The 24,912-nt window shown below is 43.0% G+C and overlaps 1 protein-coding gene across 2 annotated transcripts; it reads left to right on the top strand.

Moving 5' to 3' along the window:
* Positions 1–671: 671 nt before the first annotated feature.
* Positions 672–23,964, top strand: Zcchc8 (zinc finger CCHC-type containing 8). Of its 2 annotated transcripts, XM_076922852.1 has the most exons (14): positions 739–1,051; positions 2,302–2,342; positions 5,237–5,311; positions 7,231–7,336; positions 7,995–8,072; positions 13,185–13,288; positions 13,417–13,482; positions 14,051–14,111; positions 14,548–14,690; positions 15,320–15,462; positions 18,001–18,119; positions 19,637–19,723; positions 20,047–20,164; positions 21,123–23,964. In XM_076922852.1, the coding sequence occupies exons 1-14, from the start codon at positions 842–844 to the stop codon at positions 21,893–21,895; spliced, it is 2,124 nt and encodes a 707-aa protein (XP_076778967.1). In that variant the 5' UTR covers positions 739–841; the 3' UTR covers positions 21,896–23,964. The 2 variants fall into 2 exon arrangements, with proteins under 2 accessions (XP_076778968.1, XP_076778967.1); XM_076922853.1 differs by lacking the exons at positions 13,185–13,288; positions 13,417–13,482 and having other exon boundaries at positions 672–1,049; positions 2,300–2,342.
* Positions 23,965–24,912: the final 948 nt, after the last annotated feature.

Raw genomic sequence — 24,912 nt, 5'->3', positions numbered from 1 at the left:
TGCTTTACATTAATCACCAACCCCTCCTTCAACCACTGAACACACTGCAGCAGCTGACCTTTGACAGAGACCATAACCGACCTGAACATATTACTTGATACAGGGTATAATTTCCTGTGTTTTTAACATGTGATGACGAATATACAGCCAAACCCAGCGAGACACGAAAGCAGAAACATAATAAAGGATTCCCACACACACACACACCCCACCCCCGTCGCTGACTGGAGTTCATGAGAGTAGACTTATTACTCTGATCCTAGCGACATGCCCCACATTAAAAGCAGTGAATGTATGTTGAGTGAATGATGAACCCACAAAAAGCCTCCTTAGAGAAATCTAAAACAGTGTAATTATCTAATTTTTCATTCATTTACAAATGAAACAAAATAAAACAAAGTGGCTTGTGTCTAAAAGCACATTAATTATGTCATCTGCGGCAAAGGTAGAGTTCCTGATTTCTCTTTTCAACGTCGGGCAAACGCACCACAATTTGTTAAAGCCATGTATCCGGCTTTGATTCTTCAGCTTTGTATGCCTAACGGGGACAATCCACATTGTTTTAACTCATTCAGAACCGTTTTAAAAAAGATCAATCCCAGTGTGCAATGCAAACAATGAGCCCAGTCGCTTGGAAACCACATATCCCAGGATGCCACGCTCCGAGACTCAGTCGGAAGGAGGCATGAGGGAGGCCTTGGCATTCTGGGAGTTGTAGTCTCCGGCCAGGTCCCGCCCCCAGACGGCTTTGGAGGCCTGTGTGTGGAGAAAAGCCTCCGGGGAGAGCGGTGCTGCCCTACAACCTTCGCCCCCTGCCCTCGACTCTTTCCCACAACCCAAAATGGCGGCCGTTGTGGATTTTGGCGACCTGGAGCTATTCGAGGCGTTTGACCCTCAAGAGGAGTCGACCCCGAAGCCCGTTCACACCCGCTTCAAGGACGACGAGGAGGAAGAGGACGACGAGGAGGATGAGAATGGGGTGGGCGACGCGGAGCTGCAGGAGCAGCTTCGGCGCTGTGAGGAAACCATCGAGCAGCTCCGCGCCGAGAATATCCTTCCGGCTTGTTGGGCCCTGTCACCTGGCACTTGTGGTCTGGGTGGCGGCGGGCGGGGGCGCGGCGGAAATTCCAAGAGGATCAGCATTCTAAGTCATTTCTTCCGAGGCCCGGCGAGTTGGCGGGCGGGAGTCTCGGTCCGGTTGCAGAAACTGCAACCGCGGCCTGCGGGCAAAACCGGTCCTTGTGGGAATCCTCCTGTGCCGACCACCCTGGCCCCCCAACCCAGAGCGGCTCTTTTGAGTAGCTCCAGAACCTTAACTGTTACATTGCAAACACTTCTCTCCCGGTCTTTGAGGTCACCGCGTTTTCTTTATTGGCGTGCCAAGCTCAAGTAGTGTTAGTTTGTGTGTTTGTGTGAAGATGAGTGTATCGCAACGGTGGCATGCGTGGGGTGTTTGTGGAGGGGCAAAAGCTAAGAGAGCCCACTGTGATGCAGAATCGGAGGCCTGAAAAGAATTAGCATGCAGAGAGACTTGGTTAATTGTCGAGATAGTTCTTAATTTCTTGAGCTAACTCACTTCGCAGTGCTCTGGGAAAAACGCGCCAAATTTCTCTTTGACTTTATAAACACGATTATAACGTTTGTGGTTATGTTAATTTCCGTTTTTAGGTAGTTTTGGTTCAGGTAACTTTTTTTTTTTTTTTTGTAACTTTACTCTTAAAACTTGAACCCTGAGAATGGTTGATACGTCAACTTTTGAAGTTAAAGTCTGATTTTTTTTTTCATGATATTTTCCGTAACACTTTATTATGAAAATTTATAAAATACTAGAGAGTTGAAAGGATTATGCATTTCATATCTATAGGTGTTCTCTCACATTCTTGTTAACATTTTGCTTGATTGCCTTTATCATTTATTATTATGCTTTGACATGGAAATTTTTCCTAATTGACTGTGTCAACTTGTTCTGGGAACACTGCGATCTAACCGAATTTTTTGGTTAATCTCTTGAACTGTTTCTGAACTTTAGGATCATGTCATATATATATATATATATATATATATATATATATATATATATATATATGTTCAAAGGGATGAAACCCATATTTAATGTTTAGGTTCAGTTATCCTGCCCTCGGCAAAACATGTACCCAGTGTGTTTCCCTCAAAATACTTACAGGTCCTTCTTTTACATTTATGACATTTGGATAACAAAAGTGACAGTTTTAGTGGTTGAATTTTCTGTCCTGGATAACTGTATTTCCTGAGGACTGATAACTCCTTAACCAGTAATAACATCAAGAACTTAAAAGAAAATTGAACATTCTGACAAGACCCAGGTATGGATTTGAAATTACACGAGATGCCCCTTTGCTGTTCATCTCGTTAACCACAGCATCTTTGTTTAAAAAAAAAAAAAAGTTTCTGGGATTTTTGTATCATCGTTAATTCAGAATACTATGAAGAATTCAGTAACGGTTCTTTATTGTTGACTTAAGAGTATAAAGGAATTCTGGTAAGTGGGTTAAATGTTTTAACAGACTTAATAGATCTTTTTCCTGAATCCAGAAAATTTTGCTTGACTGTTCAGAGAAGTAAGTTAGACCCAGCTGTTCATATTTATTAACACGCTTCTGATAAGATACGTTTACAGTTAGGTTAGCTGATGATTTATTTACAGATATTATTATTACTGTTATTATTGGTGGTAGGTTGTTGTTGTTGTGTTTTGTTTTTGTTTTTGTTTTTGTGCAGGCAGGGGTGGGTTTACTGAGACAGTGTTTCTCACCTTGTAACCCAAACTAGCCTGGAATTCACTGTATAATTTACACTAGCCTTAACCTTATTGGTCCTTGTTTGTCTACCTTGAAAGTGCTGGGATTACAGATAGGAGCAACCACACCAGCATTAAATATTTTTATTACATACTTGTAAAATACTCATTAAATATTTTACAATTACAGACAATGCAAGGTATAGCATTTTTTGTTTTCTTGATGCAAGTCTCATTGTAGCCTAAGCTGGTCTCTGGTTACAGTGTTGTTGAAGCTGACCTTGAACTGCTGCTCCTCCTGCCTCCCCTCCCCTAGTTCTGGGATTACACCTTGGGGCCAAGTCTGGCAAGGTACAGCACTTTAGAATAGATAATGTGCTTTTGAGAAAGTACAGAATGTAGGCATGCATTCAGACATCTGGTCATAACAATTACACTAATGCTGCCATCTCCGTGTGGTAGGAATTTAGCAAGTCACTAAATTTAATTTTTTATTTAATTTATTTTTTGAGTCAGGATTTTACTTGGTAGCCTTGAACTCCAAGTCTTTGCATGAAACTCACTTTATCTATACCAGGCTGGTCTCAGACCCAGCTGCCTCTTCTGAGTGCTGGGATTAAAAACAGGTGCAACCTCTGCAGGCTTCTAGTACTGTACTAATTTACGTAGAGCAGTTGCTTCTTAACTTTTTTTCCCTTTCTTTCCCCTTCCTTCCCTCCCTCCCTCCCTCCCTCCCTCCCTCCCTCCCTCCCTCCCTCCCTCCCTCCCTCCCTCCCTTTCTGTTTTCTTGGTTTCAACAGGGTCTATAGGGTTCAGGCCGCTCTCAAGCTGCCTTCTGCCTTAACTTCCCAAGTGCTGGCATTCCAGATAGGAGTCATGTTCAGTTGAAATATTTTCAGGCTTTGGAACTGGGAAGTCTTGTTGTTTATTTATGTACTGGCTAGGTTGTGACCAAAATTTTAGGTAGGATCTCATGTATCCCTAGCAGTTCTGGAACTCATTGTGTAGCTCTGAGAATCTTGAACTTTCTATCTTTGTAAGTCTTGGTATTACAGGTATACATGCTAGGCAAGTTTACTCTCAATTGAGCCACTTTGTCAGCTGAGTTCAGGCTTACCCAGAACCCACTCTGGCCTATACTGGCCTTAAACTGGGAGCAGTACTGCCTGTAACTCCCACGTTTTGTGAATTTTGGATTGTAATAATTAAAGCAGTTTGCTTTGGCCCCCAGGAGTCTATAATAAAATAAAAATTTACTTATGAAGTGTTTAGTTTTCCTTTATACTTCCAAACCACATATACTTGGAAATGTTTAGAAATATACTCATGTATATTTCTTACGCTCTTCCCCTAGTCTCCTAGTTTGTAAGGAGACCATTAATTAGAGAAATTTTGTTAAAAACCAAAAGATTAACCTATGGTGTGTGTGTGTGTGCGTGCGCACACATATGTGTGAATGTGTGAAAAAAATTTTTTTAATGTTGGAGGGGATTTCTGGGCCAGATGTGGTGGTGCAGCCTGTTAATGACCACTTGGGAAATAGAGGCAGTAAGATCCCTGTGATTTCAAAGCCAAGCATCGTCTACATTGTGAATGTCAGGGCTATATAATAAAACCCTGTCGAGAGACAGAGACAGAGACAGAGGGAGAGACAGAGGGAGAGGGAGAGGGAGAGGGAGAGGGAGGGCAGAGAGAGACAGAGAGAGACACAGACAGACAGACAGAGACAGGCATTGATTGTGATTGTAGGACTATAGCTGACTGGCTGAAGTCTCTGCTGTAAAGCCTGAGTTTCCAACCCCAGCATCCATGTAAAATTGTGCCGAAATTGACATCTGTAATCCCAGTGCTACAGAGAGGGAAGTCCTGAAGCTAGCAGATCTAGCCAGTCTAGCCAATCAGTAAGCTCCAAGCTGACTGCTCTAGCCAATCAGCAAACATCAGATTCACCTATTTTAGAAAACAGAAAGGTGAAGCGCAATAGAGAAAGAAAGAGGCTTTGACTTTCTCTTCTGGCTTCTGCCGTACATATGCACTTACATAGACACTGAACGCAACACAACACACTCCACTAAAGACAGTAGAGTGGGTAGAAACTGGATCTCTTGTGCTTCTTGTGGTCGCCTGTTTGTTTTCCTTGCTAGAGTTGGAAGTTGAGGCCCTTTTCCTGTGCCGAGCAAGCTCTGCACCACAGGCTGCATCTCCAGGCCTCTTGGGCTTATTCGCAGGATATTATATGATCTTTAGTGTGAAAGAGTTATAAGTGTTGGGTTTGTGTGGTAGTGTAAGCTGTGAGCCCAGGACTGGGGAGGCTGAGGTAGAGGAGTCCCAAGCATGAGGCAAGCTAAGATGATTAAGACTTTGTCTCAGCAAAGAACAATTGCAGCCACACTCAGGTGCTTCTACGAGCTGTGTGTGTACTTTAACGTCTTCTAAGACTATGTTTAACTTCCGTTTTAGTGGCATCCTGGTGAGCAATACTAAGATAGATGGGCCGTTATTACAAATCCTGTTTATGAACAACGCTATCTCAAAGTAAGTAGTTTTTCTGTTTCTTACATATGAGTTCATGTGTTCTAGGAAACTGGATTCTGTAAATAAACTATTTGCATCATCTTTATTCTTTCTCTTTTTAAATGTATATGACTGCTTTGCCTGCAAGGATTTATGTGCATTATATGTATGCTTGTTGCCTGTGGAGGCCAGGAGGCATCAGAGCCCCCAAAGCTGCCATTATAGATAGTTACACATATTTATTTATTGGGAATTGAATCCTGGTCCTCTGGAACAGCAACCAATGCTGTTAACCACGGAGCCATCTCTCCAGCCCCTATTTACTCTTTTTTTTTGTTTGTTTTTTAACTACATTTTATTAATTGCACGCTTTTATGTGAGTAGGTAGGCATGTGTCGTGGTGCAGGTAGGTGGTCAAAGGGTAGCCTGTGGGAATCAGTTCTCGGCTTCCTGATGTCGGTTCAGGGGCTTGAACTCAGGTAGTCAGACTTGGCCTCAGGCACCTTAACCCACTAAGCCATCTCAAGGACTCACTCTTATTTTTATTATTTAAGTTGTTTTTGAGTTCAAGTATAAGAGAGCATGGTTTTGAACAAGAGTATGAGTTAAGGACCTGAATCTGAGTCTGGATTCTGACATCTGTGAACTGGTTAAACTCACAGTATCTGTTCATTTTTCTCACTGGAAGACAGTGTGCACTAATAGTAAAATCCCTCTCGGGTTCTTAAATGGCACCCGTGAGAGTCCAGGAAGTAGCATCTCATAAGGATGCTGCCATCATAGCAGCAAGGCTAGTTGTTCCTGCTCTCACACGTGGATGTTTTCCCATACTGGCTGTCACGTGCTGATTTTTGGTCAATAGCAGAACTTGACTCCTGCAAGCCTATGGCGTGCCTGAGTGGAGGGCTCAGTGCACTTACTACTATAGTAGCCTGCCCTCCTGAGTCACTAGATTAGAAAGGTATTAATGATTTTAACTAGCTTTTAATTAATTAGCTTTTAATAGTCTAACTTCAGTACCATTCATCTGCTACTTTGCTTGCAGAATCTTAGAATGCTACAGCTAGAAAACACCTGAGAGGCCAGGTCTGACTGAAGTGCCCTGGCTGTCTCATTCTAACACAGACCAGGTTTCTGTTTGCACCTCCTGAAGGGAGCACTCCAGAATATCTGTCTGATCAGTGTGATTCTTGACCTGAACAGCTAGACAAAGTAGACAGTTTTCATTTTTCGTCCTCTTTTTTTTTTTTTTTTAATGCTAGTGTATTTTGGTTGGCCTTTTCTAGTTTTCAAGTGAAATGTGGATTTTCTTGTGTGTGCATTGAAAATCTAGAAGGATATGGAGGACGCCCCTCTATACAGAAATAGGAGAAAGCAGGAAGGGGGCTTTTCATCATGTAACTCTTTTGCTGAGTTTTGTTGTCTGTTATTTGTTTTCTGGAACGGGATTTCTCATGGTAGCCCTGGCTGACCTGAAATTTGTAGCAGTCTGCCTGGCTGCTGGGTGCTGGGATTATAGGCATACACCACTGTGCCAGGCTTTCTGTTTGGTTTTTTGAGCCATTTGCATCTAGCACCTATTAAAAATTAAGTATATGACAGCCAAAGCTACAAAGAGAAATCCTGTCTGGAAAAGCCAAACCCACCAAACAAAAGTGTAGGAGATTTATAAATAAAATCTACTTACTCTCACGAGTGTTTGACTAAGGTTCTATGCCAGACACCAGTAGATTATCAGAGTCACCTGTCAGTGCGGTGGTAGATAGTGTTTCTAAGGAGTAGCATTTGAGTTACAAAGTCACATTTGGAAATGTGGCAAACATGAAAAACAAAAAATAAGGTTGAGCTGTGACTTCTTACAGCGAGGCACAGGACCTGAGTCTACTGATGTCTCACTCTGTCCAGGTTCTAACCCTCTGTCCCTCTGCCCTCTCCTGCAGGCAATACCACCACGAAATAGAGGAGTTTGTATCAAACTTAGTAAAACGGTTTGAGGAACAGCAAACAAATGACGTGGAAAAGACGTCCTTCAGCCTTTTACCCCAGGTATTTTAAGCTTGAGCCTCAGTGCTAAGTGGCTATGCTTTTGCTGCCAGCTGCTGTTACACTAGACATTTCCTTGAATCAAAATGGAAAAGGTCGTGTGCTGGCTTCCTTCTCCAAGTCTGACCAGTGCTGCTACCTGGCTGGGATTGTCGCTGGTGAGCTGCCTTGCCTGGATTTCATGTTATTTTTTTTTTCTTTCTTTTTTTTTTTTTTTTTTTTTATTTTTTCGAGACAGGGTTTCTCTGTATAGCCCTGGCTGTCCTGGAACTCACTCTGTAGATCAGGCTGGCCTCGAACTCAGAAATCCGCCTGCCTCTGCCTCCCAAGTGCTGGGATTAAAGGTGTGCGCCACCACCGCCCGGCTCATGTTATTTTTGATTTAATGAACATTTTAAAATTTTTTAATGGTTTGAGACCTATGAGGTTATCAGTATTGACTAATGTTAGATTACATACCTTTTTAGTCTGCCTGGGGCTATTTGTTTTCAAGTCTGCCTTGCTATTTGAAATATTGGATAGTCTTAGCTTTGAAACTTACGACAAAATGTCTTGTTTATGTATGTTGTTAGGTGAAGGAGCAGTGTTGAGGCACCTAATGTTTGAAAGTCAAAAGGTATTCCTTTTGTGACTCTCTGTAATGCCTGTTTCTTGGTCTTAGCCATCCAGTGTTATGTTGGAAGAGGACCATAAAGTGGAAGAATCATGTGCCGTTAAAAACAACAAGGAAGCTTTTAGTGTAAGTTTGGACTCTTTCTTTTGAACTCTGCACGTGTATGGTTCCTGTATGTTTTCAGTTGGGTGGTGTACTGATAGGCGGCGATGTCATCACATTTCTGTAAAGCAGGAGCGTCTGTCATCCTCTAGTGCACTTCCTCTCAAGTGACTGCTGCGCTCTGTCCTGGTACACTTTGTTTGCAAGAGTTTGTGTTGGTCCTGACCAACCTCTTCATGTTTATCTTGAAGACATTGACTGAGCTTATAAAACTTACATACAAAGGAAGCGGCGAGAAGTAGCTGATGTAACATGGCATGTTAGAGATCTAAAATGCCAGTGAGCCTGACGAATGGGTAAAAGGAGACATTTAACAGGGAGAGCCTGTATTTAGGCCTTCCAGTTCCTTCCTTCGCAAAATTCGTTAGTATCAAACCATTTTTGCAACATATTCTCAAAGGATGACTGGTTTTTCTGCTTATAGAAATGTATATCCCTCTGATAATGTACCCCAATTTTACAGACATGGGGATGCAGAATGCTGAACAGCCACAGATCTCATAAAAAGACTTGAGAGGGATGTTGCATCTCAGCAGATTTGATTGTAGTTGTCAGTATTATGCTTCATAGCATCCCTGGCAAAATAGGATTGGTGATGGAATTGAGTACAAGGAGGTACTTTTCAGCTCAGAGTCAGAGCCAGGCTGGAAGCCGGCCTTGGTGGCTTATGCTTGTAGTCTTAGCTCCCGGAGGCAAAGGCAGAAAGGTCAAGGAAAAGGCTGGGCTGGACTCACAGCTTAGTGGCAGTGTACTTACTTAGCATGTGTGAGTTGCTAGCTATAAGCTATATCACCATTCTCTTTTCCTCCTCCTCTTCCTCTTCTTTCTCTTCCTCTTTTTATCTCCCCCTTCTCCTCTTCTTCCTCTTCCTCCTCTTCATCTTCCTCTTTTTCCCCTTCCTCCTCCAGAGAGAGCTTAGCAGTTGAGCATGTGCCACTAGTATAGAAGATTAGTTTGATCCCCTGCTCTCACACTGGGCACCTTACAACCTCATAAAATTCCAGCTTCAGGGAATTCAATGCCTTTGGTGTACCCAAAGACTGGCACTCGATGCCGCATACCCACACGCATACACACACAGACAGACAGACAGACAGACAGACACACACACACACACACACACACACACACACACACACACACCATAATTAAAAGCAAAATGATTCTTTAAAAAAAATCAGAAAAAATTTGCTCCAGGTGGTAGTGGTGCACATCTTTAATCCCAGGACTTATGAGGCAAAGGCAGATATATCTCTTATTTCAAGCACAGCCAGGGCTACGTGAAGAAACCTTATCTAGGGATGGAGAGATGGCTCAGCGGTTAAGGGCACAGACTGCTCTTCCAGAGGTCCTGAGTTCAATTCCCAGCACCCACATGGTGGCTCACAACCATCTGTAATGAGATCTGATGCCCTCTTCTGATGAGTCTGAAGACAGCTACAGTGTACTCACATATATAAAATAATTATTTTTTTTAAAAAAAAAAGAAAAAGAAAGAAAGAAAATTAAACCTTGTCTAGAAAAACCAAAAAAAAAAAAAAAAAAAAAAAAAAAAACAGAAATTTGCATCAGAGAAGGAAAAAGGTTCATGTTATTTGAAGAAAATAAAAATTAGGGAAGCTATCAAGAATATTTTAAAGTTTTATATTTTTTTTTTTTTTTTTTTCTTTTTTTCTTTTTGGTTTTTTTTTTTTTTTTTTAGACAGGGTTTCTCTGTGTAGCCCTGGCTGTCCTGGAACTCACTCTGTAGACCAGGCTGGCCTCGAACTCAGAAATCCGCCTGCCTCTGCCTCCCAAGTGCTGGTATTAAAGGCGTGCACCACCACCGCCTGGCTTATTTTTTCTTTATGATTTGGTTTTTCTTTTTAATTTTTAAATGTATTTGTATACATGCATGTGAAGGTCAGAGGATTGTTTGCTGGAGTTGGTGCTTATCCTTCTACCCCGTGGGTCCTGAGTGTGGTTCTCCAGTTGTCAGGAGTGTAGCATCTGAGCCATCTCAACAGTGCAAATTAATTGTTTTGTGAGACAAGGACTCACTCTGTTGTCCAGGCTACCTTTAGACTCATAGAAGTTCTCCTGCCTCAACTTTTGAAGTGCTAAGTTTACCACATTTAGTTTTAAGACTTTTTTTTTTTTTTTTGAGACAGGGTTTCTTTGTGTAGCCTTGGCTCTACTAGAACTCATTTTGTAGACCAGGCTGGCCTCGAACCCACAGAGATCCACTTGCCTCTACCTCCTGAGTGCTGAGATAAAAGGCATTAGCCAACACTGCCTGACTAAGGGTTTTTAAAATTCAACTAGGTAACATTCATTTTTCTTGCATCTCAAAGGCTGTAGGATTAAAGTACTGCTTTGGTTTAAATGAGAGCTTTACAGTTCTCACTTTAGTCCTTTAGACGTTCTGCTGTTTGCTGAATGCTGCTTTGTGCCAGGAACAGAGAGAGGTTTAAGAGACAGCAATGAAAGAAAGGGTCTTGTTCAGTGAGTGAAGGTTGAGCTGCTAGGACAAGTAAGGTTAGGATACAGGCCATTATGTGCCTGTCACATGAGGCCCTGGCTTCAATTCTCCAGGAGAGATGGAAGAGAGAAAGTGAGAGTTTGTGTCTGTGCGCTCACATGTACACATGTGCACATGCACATGAGAAGCTAGCTACATGTGGGGCTGGGACAGGAAGGTTGAAAGTTTAAGGCCTATCTGGGCTACAGAGTGATTATTCATGGGTAGCCTGGATAGTTTAGTGAAATTCTATGTCAAAATAAGGAAAGAAGTAAGTTCAGTGCTGGAGCACCTACTTGCCCTAAATTAGAAACAAATTCTAATTTAGAAGGCCCTAAATTCAGTACCCAGAACAATTGGGGTAGCAGGAGGAAAGTGACATGGTACCGGGTGTGGGTGGTTTGTATAGTGAGTTGTTGGTGACTGCCTGTGTATGTAGGCCATGATCTGGATGAATAGAAGGAGAATATGAGGGGGTATTCTGAGCAAAAAGGGCTCAATAAATAGAAAAGAGAAGATACCAGCAGCCAGTATTCAGCCAAGTACTGGGCTACCACTTGAGCTGGTCAGGTCAGACTCACAGAGGTGCTGGTCTTGCCATTTTACTAAGAAGGAAACACATTGACAGCTCAGAGACTCACCAGTAGGTGACAGAGCAATTGATCTACATCCTGACGAAAACTTCAGATTATAGTCTATAAGTCATTTAAGGGTCATAAGTGAAAATGTGACATGCTTTGTCTTTTTTGGGTTTTCGAGACAGGGTTTCTCTGTGTAGTCCTGGCTGTCCTGGAACTCACTCTGTAGACCAGGCTAGCCTCGAACTCAGAAATCCACCTGCCTCTGCCTCCCAAGTGCTGGGATTAAAGGCGTGTGCCACCACTGCCCAGCAACATGCTGTGTCTTAATTGAAAGAACCAGGTTCTTTCTAGAATGTAGTTGTTCTCTGGGAGGGTCTGCAATCAGAAAGCTGCTGTGTTAACCTCAGACAAGGGAAAGCAGTAACAGACCAGCGTGGTAGTGATGTGTGGCTGACACCTGGATATACTTGCAATAAGGCTCATCTAATGTGTTCATGAGTTAGATGTAGAATAAGGAACCCCTGGAAGAATAGTCACAAGAGCTCAGGACTTGGCCAGGGAGAATGGGGGAGGCTAGGAATTCCTGGATTTGTTTTTTTGTTTTTTAATTTACTCATCTATTGGGTTTTGTTGTTGTTATTTTAAAGACAGGGTCTTGCTGTGTATCCCAAGCTGGCCTCGAATTGTAGTCTTCCTGTCTCAGCCTCTCAAATGTTGGGATTGCAGGCAGGTGTTTCCATACCCGGCTTCCAGTGCCATTTTAAATAGGTGAGTTTGAGACACCTTACATATCTAGAAAAAGGTGTCATGTAGGCCTTTGACTATCCAAAGCTGGAGCTCAGGGATCAGAACTTACCTTTGTGGGCCCATCAGCACAGAAATTATATCTTATCTCTAGGTGTGGGTGAACCAGGTCTGAAGGGAGAGAGGAGAGGAGGCTGACTGACCAGCCGTCTGGCAGCTAATCCATAGAAGAGGGGGAGATGAGAGGGACCTAGGCAGCAGAAGAAGGTTTCATCTGTAAAGCAGACCTGAGAGTAGCATCCTGAATGCCTTATAAGAATGGAAGTTGTTTCTGGAAGAAAGGAAGAATCAGTTGTGTAGTATTTGCTGCTAGGTTGAGAGCTGAAGATTGACAGATGCCCCAAGAATTCAGCTGCAGAGTCTTACTTGGCTTCTTCATCAAGCAGCTAGTGTAGTGGTCAGAATTACTGGAAATGTTCTAGAGAAACTGACAGTGTCATTTAAGAACGGAAGGGGTGTGTTTTAGATAGTAGAGACAAAAAATAAACATCCAAATACAACATGTGAGCCTTAATCAAATCCTGAAGCAGGGGCAACACTAAAAGCCTTTTGTAGGTTAAGAAGCTTGAATGTAGAGTTGATATGAGGGGTATTAGGGAGTTAGAGTTGGTGCTTAGGAAAATGTTCTTGGTTTGTACTGAAGCATGTGAGGGTAAGTGTCACTCTGTCTGCAACTGACTTAATTGATTAAGGTGTGTGTGTGTGTGTGTGTGTGTGTGTGTGTGTGTGTGTGTGTACGGACATGCAGAGAGTCGTGTGCAGAAAAATTTCAGACTGTTATTTATTCAGTCAGGTACAGGGTGCATGAATACTCATTGCTTTGTGTTCTCAACCTGTCTGTATGAAATGGCTACAAAGACTTAGTAGCAGACCAAGTAAATGGGAACCAAGGAAGTAGAAAAATAAATGCAGGCTGTGATGGTCTTGCTGCAGACACAGAAGGTACTGGAGGGACCTGTGTCGGGCTTCAGTGTGAGCAGCACGATCTATAGTGCTGATGGTCTGTGACAGCTCAGGTGTCATTTATTTGCACATCAGAGTGCAGCTAATGTTTAGGGCTCTATTTCTCACAGCCTCATCTAGAGTCAAACTGAATGTTTAATCATAAACTTACATTATCATAGACTTACGTTACTTACTGTCTTTTTTTTTCTGCTTAAATAGCGATATTTTTTGACTTGTTTTCTGCAGGTTGTAGGAAGTGTCCTGTATTTTACTAATTTTTGCCTTGATAAATTGGGGCAACCGCTACTAAATGAAAACCCTCAGCTTACGGAAGGATGGGAAATACCCAAGTATCCTACATAGTGAATGAAGATCTTTTATACATCTTGCCACTAAGTTCACCTTTAAAAAAAAAAAAAAAAAAGCTTACCAAATTTTACAGACTATGATAACTATTCCTTAATACAATTCACTAAAGGTACCAGCAAGTCTTCAGCCACATTGTTTCTCTAGAAGGGCAAGAAATGCAAGTAAAGGCAAAAAGGTTCGTGTGGGGATGTTGTCTTGTTTTACTCTTTGTTTTCCAATACCAGAACCATAATCTCTTTGTCAGCTCTTAAAAGTTAATATTCTTTATTGCTGGCTTGATAAGAATTTCTTGTTGAGCCAGAATCATGATATCTGGAGATATGTGTTAAATGTTTAAATTGATCATCCATTTCTTGGAATTCAGGCCCAGTGCCTGGGAGGGTGGAAAGAAGTCATTATTGCTATCAGTGGTTACAGTCTTAGAACCATCTCCCTTCTTCCCGTTAACTGAAGGAAAGGATGCTCTGTTTGCTTTGGTTCTTCTGTTATTAATCACTGAACAAAGTTGAGAGGTAACATATGAGCTGGAGCAGGCTGGTTCTTGGCTCAGAGACTACAAGTGCTGCTTATGTAACTGAGTACAAGACGCATCTCTGTGCTCAGCAGTTGCAGATCCAGTGCCTCGCCTGCTGCCGTCTCTGGCACTCCACTGGCATCTAGAATGTGCTGATTTGCTCTTCTGTTGTCATTTCCATCATGAAAATCTTTGGATTTCTGTTCTGTTTTGTGTTCTGACCTAATAGGCCAAAGCCTCACTGTTTCAACTGTGGTTCTGAAGAGCATCAGATGAAGGAGTGCCCAATGGTAAATCTTCATAAGCAGAATGTTACTGAACAAAAGCTGTGGCAATTTTGTGTGCATGTGTGGCTCTGGGTGATGTGCATGGACTTCCTGTGCTACATTTGTTTGTGCTTTAATTTTTTTCAAATTCGTGTTTATATTTAAGACATTGGATTTTTTTTTTAAAGAAAATAACATATTCTGAATTTGAGATGAATGGAGTTAATTTTTAGACATATTTTTAAAAGTTAAAATGTAAGTTCTCATAACACTAAAACAATAAAATTAAAGTGACTGTTTCTTCTTGCTTCCTTTTCAAAAATGTCTACCCACTTTTGTGTGTATAATATACATTAAAACTAGAGCAGTCTATTTTATGCTTTATATTTTAAAAGTGAGAGTTTCTGAGATATTTCTAAATTGCTTGATACCATTCTTTTCAAACGTTACTATGATTTAGCCTCGGAATGCTGCTCGGATAAGTGAGAAGAGGAAGGAGTATATGGATGCCTGTGGTGAGGCCAGCAGTCAGAGTTTTCAGCAGCGGTATCATGCAGAAGAAGTAGAAGAAAGATTTGGAAGATTCAAGCCGGGAGTTATTAGGTACCAACTGTTGTTTTACCATGCGGTGTCATTTTTAATTTCTCCATATTTGGAACAGTCAGACTCTTCTGGGAATTACAAGAATGTAAGCATGATATAACATGTATAACATGTCTGTACAGAATGCATCCATTTATTCCAACCCACCTATCAAAGACTTGCCATGTGCTTAGTATGTATCATACTTCATGCTATGTAATATGGAACAGAAATGTTTCAGCTAGACATGGTGGCTCATGCCTGTGATCCCAGTACCTGGGTGGTTGAGGCAGGGCAGACCCCATCCAGTGAGCCTGGGCTACAGAGTGAGAGCCCTGTCTTAAGGAAAATATGGGGCAGAGAGAAAACTTGGAAGTTAAGAGCACTGGCTGCTCTTCCAGAGGATCCAGGTTGGATTCCGAGTGCACACAGGATGACTCAGAACCATATCTGTAACTCCAGTTCTCATGGATCTGATGCTCCTTCTGCCCTCCATGGGCTCCAGGCGTGCATGTGTTGTACAGGCACACATGCAGGCACAAACACTCACACACATGAAAATGATACTAACTCTTTAGAAAAAGAAAGATGCCAAAATGTTTTCATGCAAATAGAAACCCCTCATCTGTCCTCCTGTATTTTTTACTTAGTGAGGAACTTCAAGATGCACTGGGTGTGACAGACAAGAGTCTTCCCCCTTTCATCTACCGGATGCGCCAGCTGGGCTACCCACCAGGCTGGCTCAAGGAGGCTGAATTGGAGAATTCAGGACTTGCACTCTATGATGGAAATGGTATAGTATTTTAGGACAGAGAAGTCAGCTTCCAGGTCCCTGTCTTCCCCCTCCTGTCTCCTTTGGGTCATGTCTTCCCACTATGCGCTCCCCCCCGCCCCCCATTAAGATTATTGGCCAGGCCTTTAAGCCAGCATTCAGGAGGGACAAGTAGGTTGATCTCAGTGAGTTTGAAGCCACCTTGGTCTCTGGCAAAACCGTGTCTAATGACAGGAATGGTTGGCCTGTTTAATGTGTTTGGGGGTAACTACAAACATGATGATATTTTGTGTTTTACAAGAAGGAACTAAAGCTTCATTGAACATATGGAATTAATCAGGTAGTTTAGCTGAATATGGTGGTTCATATTTATTATCCTGGCATTCAGGAGGCTGAGGTAGGAGGGTTGATAGTTTTGAGGCCAGGCTGCCTAAGCTACATAGTAAGACCCAATCTTTAGAAAAAATAAAAGAAGAAATAGTATCAGGTAGGGGTAGGGAGGTGTCTCAGCGGGTGAAGGTGGTTGCTATGCAAACTTGACAGTGAGAAGGAAAGAAATATGACAAGAGTTATCCTTTGACCTGCACCCATGTGTCATGGTACACCTGCACACCCACATCATGCACTTACAATAATTTTTTTTTCAAAGATTTATTTTTATTTATATGAGTATACAGATGGTTGTGAGCCACCATGTGGTTTCTGGGAATTGAACTCAGGACCTCTGGAAGAATAGTCAGCACTCTTAACTGCTGAACCATCTTTCCAGCCTGGCTCACAACCTCTGTAATAGGATCTGATGCCCTCTTCTGGTATGTCTTGTGGGGGGTGGGTAGGGGAGGGACAGACGGACAGACAGACAGACACCTTTAATTCCAGCACTAGAAGGCAGAGGCGGGCAAATCTCTTGAGTTTGAGGCTAGCATCCTAGTCTATAAAGTGAGTTCTAGAATAGCCAGGGCTGCATAGAGAAACCGTGGCTTGAAGAAACAAAGCGAGGGGGTGGGGGTGGGGGTACCAAATTGTTATCTCGGCTTGGTCTGTGACCACCACAGCCAGAGCAGGAGCCCTTCAGGTAGTCCTGAGAAGCTTTTAATCTTTGTATTAAGAACATAGACCTATCAATGGCAAGAGACAGGTGGCACTTCCACAGTGGTATGGGAAGCAGAAACAGAGAGAATTAATTGACCAGGTATAGCTACTTGGCACAAATAACATGAGACCATCCTTGCCTCAAAAGCAAAGGGGCCAGAGAAATGGCTAGGTGGAAACAGGCACTTTCTACCTTGCCTGGTGACCTGAGTTTTATTTCTCAGGATCTACACTGTAGGAGGAGAGACCTAACTTTGCAGATTGTTCGCTGACTTCCACACACATACCATGGCACACATTTACCAGCAGCTCACTGAGACAAATACAGACACTTACAGCCAACTATTAGATTGAGGTCAGGAACCAAGGCTGTGGAAGAGTTTAGGGAAGGACTGAAGGAACTGAGGGGGATTACAACCCCATAGGAATAACAACAGTGTCAACTAACCCAGACCCCCTCAGAGCTCTCAGAGACTAAGTCACCAGTCAAGGAGCTTATATGGACCAGTCTTTGCCCCTGGGCACATGAATAGAGGCAGACTATTATCTGGCCTCAGCGGGAGAGAAAGGGCTTTATCCTGTGGAAACTGGATGCCCCAGGGAAGAGGAATGCTGGCGGAATAGGTGGGGGTGGGTGAGTGGGTGAGCACCCTCCGTGGGGAGTGGAGGGGAGGACCCGGGGGTGGGATGATAAACTCAGGAAGGGGGGGACAACTTGTAGAATGTAAATAAATAAAATAATTAAAAAGAAGGTCTAAGGGGATGGTGTCTGATAAAGCCACTGTAGCTATCCCTGCAAGAGCCCTCTGTGTGGTGGCCTGGGCACTCCTACAGAGCTCTTTCCAAAGCTAAGTGTGTCTAAAGTTTAAAATTTTTCATAATAAAAAAAAAAAATTTAGTTTTGTTTTTCAAGACAGAGTTCCTCTGTGTAGTCCTGGCTGTCCAGGGACTTACTACATAAACCAGGCTGGCCTCCAACTCACCTGTCTCTCTGCCTTCTAACCACCCAGCTAAATCTTTTTTATTCTTTAAGACAGTCTATATTCCAGGCTGGCCTGGAACAGCTGGCCTTCAACTCCTCCCTGAGCCCCCTAAACATTGGGGTCATATAGATAATGATGCACACAGCTTGTTTAAAAGTTGTAACCGTGTGCCAGGCAGTGGTGGCGCACACCTTTAATCCCAGCATTTGGGAGGCAGAGGCAGGCGGATTTCTGAGTTTGAGGCCAGCTTGGTCTACCGAGTAAGTTCCAGGACAGCCAGGGCTACACAGAGAAACACTGTCTCGAAAAAACAAAACAAAACAAACAAACAAACAAAAAAGTAACAATGGTTCAGGAAAATGATAATTAGTCGTTCCCATAGTAATTCTGATAGAGTATTTCAGCACTTTCCCTATGTGGGTTGAATTGGGGAGGGACATGTTTAGTGTCTAGCCATGTTAACATATTCTCTGACTTCTAATAGATGACACTGATGGGGAAACAGAAACTGGAGAAATACAGAATAAAAATGTCACTTATGATCTCTCAAAGTTGGTAAACTATCCAGGTTTTAATATATCTACTCCCAGAGGTATTCCAGATGTAAGTATATGTTTCAAAATTTTTCTTCTGAAATGTGATAATTATATTAAAGATTGTTAATTATATTAAAGCTTATTACATAAAGATGTGAGTGAATTTATAGTTAGACATGATAGCACACATGTGTAATCATAGCACTTGGGAAATGGAGGCAAAATGGAGTGAGCTTTTAGTGACATGTTTCAGCTTTTCTTTTGTTAGACAGATCTTAATGTTGCCCAGATACCAGGATTACAGGTGTGCATGCACATAAAACTGCATCCAACTTTGATGTGGGTTCTGGAAGCCTGGCTCGGGGTCTCTGGCTTGTGCTGCACCAAACCATCTCTCCTATATGGAACTTCTTAAATTCATTCATTCTTTCATTCTTTCTTTCTTCTTTCTTTCTTTCTTTCTTTCTTTCTTTCTTTCTTTCTTTCTTTCTTTCTTTCTTTCTTTCTTTCTTTCTTTCTTTCTTTCTGTTTGAGACAAGGTTCCTATGTGTAACAGCCAGCTGTCCTGGAACTCACTCTGCAGACCAGGCTGGCCTTGAATTCACAGAAATCTGCCTGTGTTTGCCTCCCTAACATATATTTTTCAATACTAGGAATTGAACTCAGAATCTATTAAGTGCTAGTGCTAAACTGTCACTGAGCTATATCCCAACTCTGGTTCCTCTTATTAATTAGAGTATTAAATGCAAAACTGTATATGTCAAAGTTGTGGGGTTTTCTGCAACATCCTAAGCAAAAGCAAAGGAGCAAAAGTCCCGTGTGTTAGGCTCTATGGTCCTAAAACCGTCAGCAACCTCAGTTGGAATCTGAGCCTCTGCAGACGACTCCCTAAAGCGCCATATCGCATGGTGGTGCGTGCCTTTAATAATCTCTGTGAGTTACAGGTCAGCAGAGCAACATGATGGATATAAAAAACAAAACAAACAAATACTACTGACTTTTGGAGTAGTATTTTAGGTAGTCTTATAAGTTTTACAGGTGTTTATTTAAATAAAATTCTTTCCTTAACCTGATTAGATGCTGTGGGGCTCTTTCATCTGTTTTCCTTGGCTTTTCTCCTTACGGTAAATTTTTTTCTGTGAGGAGCTTTGCCGTCCAGCTTTCATCCATGTTTCAGAATTAAACAGCGAGCCGCTTTGGTAGTTGACAAGTTTGGGTTTTGGTGCTTTTGTTTGAGACGCTGTTTGATGTAGTGATGTTCCTTCTGACTCTTCCAAGTTCTGGGATCCAAGAGTGTGCCATTGAGTCTGGTTTTAGAGTTTCCGTTACTGTTTTCTAGTTTGCATATGAAATAATGGGTTTCTCCATGACATTTGTTTTTGAGGGGTGGGGTGGGGGGTGTTACTGGTGTTTTGTTTTGAATTGGAGTCTTCTACTGTGGCATAGAAACACCTTGAAGTCACTGTGTAGCCCAGTTAGCCTGGGCTGTGCAGCAGCCTTTGTCTCATCCTCTGAGTGCTGGGAGCAAAATCTCAAGTAGATGATACTTTCCAAACCTACTCATCCTTGTTTCTTCCACGTCAGGAATGGAGGATGTTCGGTTCCATACCAATGCAGGCGTGTCAACAGAAGGATGTGTTTGCCAGTTACCTTAATTCTAACATCCAGTCGGTAAATTGATTTGTGTGTGTATGTGTATATGATGTTGGGAATTGAACTTAGGACTTCAGATGTGCTAGGCAAGCAAGCACTTCCCATTGAACTGTCCGTTCCTAGCCTCAGAACTTAGATTTTTAAGGTTGTAGTTGGTAAACGTTTATAGTGGTGAGATTTTATGGCTCATTGCTGTTCTTTTTGATTTAAATTATCAACATTGGTATCTGATTAATCTAGAAGCAAATGGCAATTGCTTGGCTCTAGGCTGGTTTAAGTATGGGCTAGAGGTTCTCTGTCTGCCCTGTCTAACTTGTGTTCTTACTGGTTACCCTATTAAGCCGAGCATGAGGTCTAGCGGCAAGCGGTCTTCCTCTCAGTCCAGCCCTAACAGTCCAAAGAAGCAGCGGAAGGAAGGCAGCTCAGCAGCCTCCCCTGCTGACATGGAGCTCGACTCAGGTACGTTTGTGGGTTTGATTTCTTGAAGGCAAGGATGGCCTGTATCCTGGGTCTATGAGGAGGACGACGATGCTCCCACATACTTAGTTCCCCAACCCTTAGCTGTCAGAGCATCTCCACTGTTGCTGACAAAGCCTGAATTGGAAGCGACACTTGGTGGGAGAGGCAGAGGGACCAGCTAGCCAAGTTCCTGAATTTGGCAGGCTCAGGTGCCCACAGTGTCACAGCTTGTCTGGGTCCTCTGGCGGGGCATTACTCTGGACAAGGGGCAACTGGGCATGTACACTTTTGGAAGCTCCAGTTTCAAGAACAGTTGAGCCTCTGGCAGGTATCTTTGTAGCATATTGGTCCTAGAACTCAGTTACCTCTCAGGGACTGTGTACTCTTGAAAACCTAAAATTGGACAAATTTCTTGCCCTCTGACACACTTTTTTTTTTTTAAATCCTTTTATCCCTCCATGTAATCCCATGGAACCTGTGGTCAGCCAGGATCATGGTGGTTCTGACAGGAGAATCCAGTTTCCACCTTTCTGAGCGCAGTGTCTAGGATTAGGGAAAAAGAAAGAGGACTCCGCAGTTAAGAGCAGGCTTCCTCTTTTCTGTAGCCTTCCTAGGACTCCTGCTATCTCTATGACTCGTGTTTCTTCTATCTGAAGCTACATACAGTACTGGGTAGCTTTCTCACCCGAGGGTTTGATTCACATTCCTTAGCACCAAGATCCAGGGATGGTCATGGGATCTGAAAGGCTGCTGTTTTCCCTTTTCCTGGTTTTTGAGACTTGTAGCCCAGGCTGGCCATCTGAATGCTGGCATTTACAGGCATTGGCCGCCATATCTAACCCTTTTCTGCCTTCTCAAAGATGGATGTTTATGGTCATTCTACCTCTGGGTACTCCCAAGTTCCAATAATAAGTTTGTATGGAATGCTGGGACTTCTAAAGTGTCTTCCCTGTTTCAGATGTAGAGATCCCACCTGGTTCTCAGAGCAGCAAAGCATTTCAGTTTCAGCCACCATTGCCTCCTGGCACACCTCCTCCACTGCCACAGGGAACACCTCCACCTCTCTTCACTCCTCCACTCCCTAAGGGAACCCCACCGCTGACTCCCAGTGACTCACCGCAGACCCGACCTCCAGCCTCAGCCATGGATGAGGATGCGCTGACACTGGAGGAACTCGAAGAGCAGCAGAGGCAGATCTGGGCTGCTCTCCAGCAGGCCGAGGGAGCCAGCAGTGACTCTGAAGTTCCCGTAGACACACCTGTCACTGGGAACTCAGTGCCGTCCTCCCCTTGTCCAAACGAGTTTGACCTCCCTGTCCCAGAAGTAAAAGCCCTGGAAAAGCCAGTGCTGGCTGAGCCCCAGGGGCCAGCTGCTTCTGTAGACACAGCTGGACCTGAGCCTTCCTGCAGCCCAGCAGCAGGGGCAGTGGTGCTCTCTCAGAGAGGAGAGGAAGTTGCTGCAGAGGGGGACCCTGGAGATGCTCTTCTTGACAACGGCAATGTGTTGAACATGAGCAATGGAGGCAACCAGCAGCTCCTTCATCTGGACACCCGGCCTCCGACAGCCTCAAAACTCCATAGCCCAGTACCTGACATGAGCAAGTTTGCCACTGGAATAACACCCTTTGAATTTGAGAACATGGCTGAATCCACTGGAATGTACCTCAGGATAAGAAACCTGTTAAAGAATTCACCCCGAAATCAGCAGAAAAACAAAAAGACTTCTGAGTGAGCCCTTGCAGTCGCCCTGACTGGGAGGCCTCTGCAGTTCTGCATTGTCCCATCAGACTGAGACTAGGTGACCCATTTGTCCTTCCCACCTTTCAGAATCTGCCCATGGTGTAATTGTGATCTCAACTCAAGCCTGTTTTACATAATGAAAGACTGGGTGTGTGAGTTTGCTCTTTTATTCTCACTGACAACAACCCTGGGTCTGTGTGCCGTGAGCTGGTTCAGAGATGCTTGGTCTGGGTTATACTATTTTTGGATCGTGAGTGTCTGTCAAGAGTGAGGTTTGTTTTTTTTTTAAATGTCTTTTGTAAATTGTTTTCCCTTTCTACATTTTGCTATTATCCTGTATATATAAGCTTAATATATCACTTTTTAAAAGAAAAGTCTAACAATTTTAAATTCACATTTCAATTACAACAACCAAATGAGAATAATCAGGGATGAGCAGCTTTATCCTGCTTGGGGTATTTTTGTAAGATTTTCATGCATGAATTTTAATAACACTTTTACTTTTTGTAATTTAATTATTCAAATATGCTTCCAATAAAGGTGTGCTCACCTTTGTGTACAAAGGTTTAATAAATTAGTTTTCTTTCACATAAACCAAGAATTGGGTAGATAAGACTCACAGTTAAAGTTGTTCTTTTAAACTTGAATGAAAATTATGGTTGCAAAGAAACTGCATGTTTGGCTGCTGTAAATGGATTCCAGCCTTACATATAATAATATAGAAATAAAATTGTTTAATTACTTTGAGGAACAAGTGGAGGTCAGCTAGCCTTTGTACATGGTAATATTGTGGATTTCAGCTGGAAGATAGACATGTACTGAGTGTGACTCCTCTGCTAGCTGGAGCCTGATCTGGTTCTCTGGCTGGGCGCTCTTAAGTCTCTGCCAGGTCAAGTTCTGGAACACTTGGAGATCTTGAATTACCACTCAGGTAGTGTTAAGCTGTCCCCAAGCCAACAGAGGGCGCAAAAGGGGATCAGTCCAGATTTAAGTGACAGTTTTGAGAATTTAGCAGTCAAATTTACTGATTTATAAACAGTAAAGGGAGGGATGGTCACAAGAGGGGGATGAGGCCACGCTAGGATAAAATGTTAAGTGCTTGGAGCTTCTTTATCACCCAAGTTTTCAGTGCATTCTGGGTTTGCATGACATTGTCACAGGCAAACGCAGCAGCCTTCGTAGCAGGCCTGCCACAAGGAAGGGAAGACATGGAGGCCTAGAGAAGATAAGGGGCCCTGTCAACATTAAACATGCTTTCTTCTCTCTCAGTGTTTTTTCTTCTGAGATAGGATATTGCTGTGTAGCCTAGGCTGGCCTTATTCACAGTCTTCCTGATACTACCTACTGCTGAGATTACAGGCAAGATGACATGGTTCTTTTTTTAAAACCATTTATTTATAGGGGTGGGGGGGTTGTTCCTTGGCATGGATATGTATGTGTGGGGTCCATGTTCTGTTCTCTCATCAACTGTGTCTCCTCATCAAGCACCTTTACCCAGAGAGCCAGCTCACCAGCCTCAAGATGGCATTGACCTTGCTTGTCTTCCTGATTCCTGATTACAGGTGTGCCCTACCATTCTCAATAGCTAAGGATCCGTCCCAGAGCACTGTATGTGTGCCAGGCAAGCACTTCAAACTACACTGCTTCCTGGGCTCCAGTGTCGCGACTCTTAGAAAGGTCAAACTTCCACTAGAGGCTTAGCTGATTTGTAAATCAGAAGTTATTGTTTAGCCCTGTCTGTTGGCTTAAGCCTGGAATCCTAGCACTTGGGAGGCAGACTGGAGGATCAGAACCAGCCTTGGTTATATCGCAAGTTCAGTTTGACTGAGCTACATGAGATACTGCTTCAGAGGGGGAAAAAGTTTTCCTTTATTGTATTGCCAGTATCTGCTGAATATTGAAATAATTATTTCCAGCACATACATACTCTGTTAAGGTATAGATTATACCATTATTCCTTTATTGGGTAGGTATTGCCTCTTCTTTTTTGTTTGTTTTTGTTTTTTAAATGTCTAAGATACAGATGCCTAATTGTAAATAAATTTACATCTCTTGCCTCTATATCCACGTTCCTTTTTTAAATATTTACTTTTAGGTTTTAATTGTGTGTATATGTGTGTAAGTTCAGGTGCCCTCGTGACCCAGAAGGCACTGGATCCTCCAGAGCTGGAGTCGCACGCAAGTGGTTGTTAAGTGGATGGTGCTGGAAACCAAATCTGGGTCCTCCTTGAAAGCAGCAAATTTAACGGCTCAGCCCTCTCTCCAGCCCTGAATCTGAGATTTTTTTCCACTGCCCTGTTTCCCTGTGAGAAACTCTACAAAAGTATTGGTTTCTCAGGAACTGGGATCCTCTATTTTATTTAATTACGTAGGGATGGAATTGTAGCTGAGTGGTAGCTTACCTGACATGTATGAGGTCCTAGGTTTGATGCCCACGACCAGAAAGAAAGCTAATTGATAATTAGCCACAGGGGCACATGTGCAGTAGATAGACAGAAGGAAGTGATGAGCTGGGAATGGTGGTTCCTGCTTGCAATCTCATCACTGGGAGACGGAGGGAAGACAAGTCGTAGGCCCATCTCAGGAAGAAGAAAGATGTTAGAAGTCACCCTTTCCTGTGAAGGAGCTTCTGTGCTTCATGGGTCTCAGCCCAAAGCAGCAGATGGCAATGGGAGCCTAGAGAAAACAGGTGACTGATGGGAGGCAAGAGCCGGCTAGCAAGAGAAAACCCCTGAACCAGTCCTCAAAGCATCAGGAAGGAGGATGTTACAGACCAAATGTACATTGAAAGAAAGAAGAGGAGCCAGCAAGTGGCTCAGTGGATAAAGGCACGTGTTACCATTTCTGGAACTGAAGTTTGGTCCCCAGGATTCACATGCTGAGAAGAGAGAAAATCAAGCTGGACTCTGACCTTCCCCTGCACGCTGTGCTGCCTGTATACACAAGAAAGAAAGCATTTTTAAAGAAATGTAGGCTGCTGTGTGTGGGTCTTAGGAAGAGAAAGGGTGA

The sequence above is a fragment of the Arvicanthis niloticus genome, chromosome 24 (genome assembly GCF_011762505.2).
Source record: "Arvicanthis niloticus isolate mArvNil1 chromosome 24, mArvNil1.pat.X, whole genome shotgun sequence".
Taxonomy (NCBI): Eukaryota; Metazoa; Chordata; class Mammalia; order Rodentia; family Muridae; genus Arvicanthis; species Arvicanthis niloticus.
This window is presented reverse-complemented; position numbering and strand designations above follow the sequence as displayed.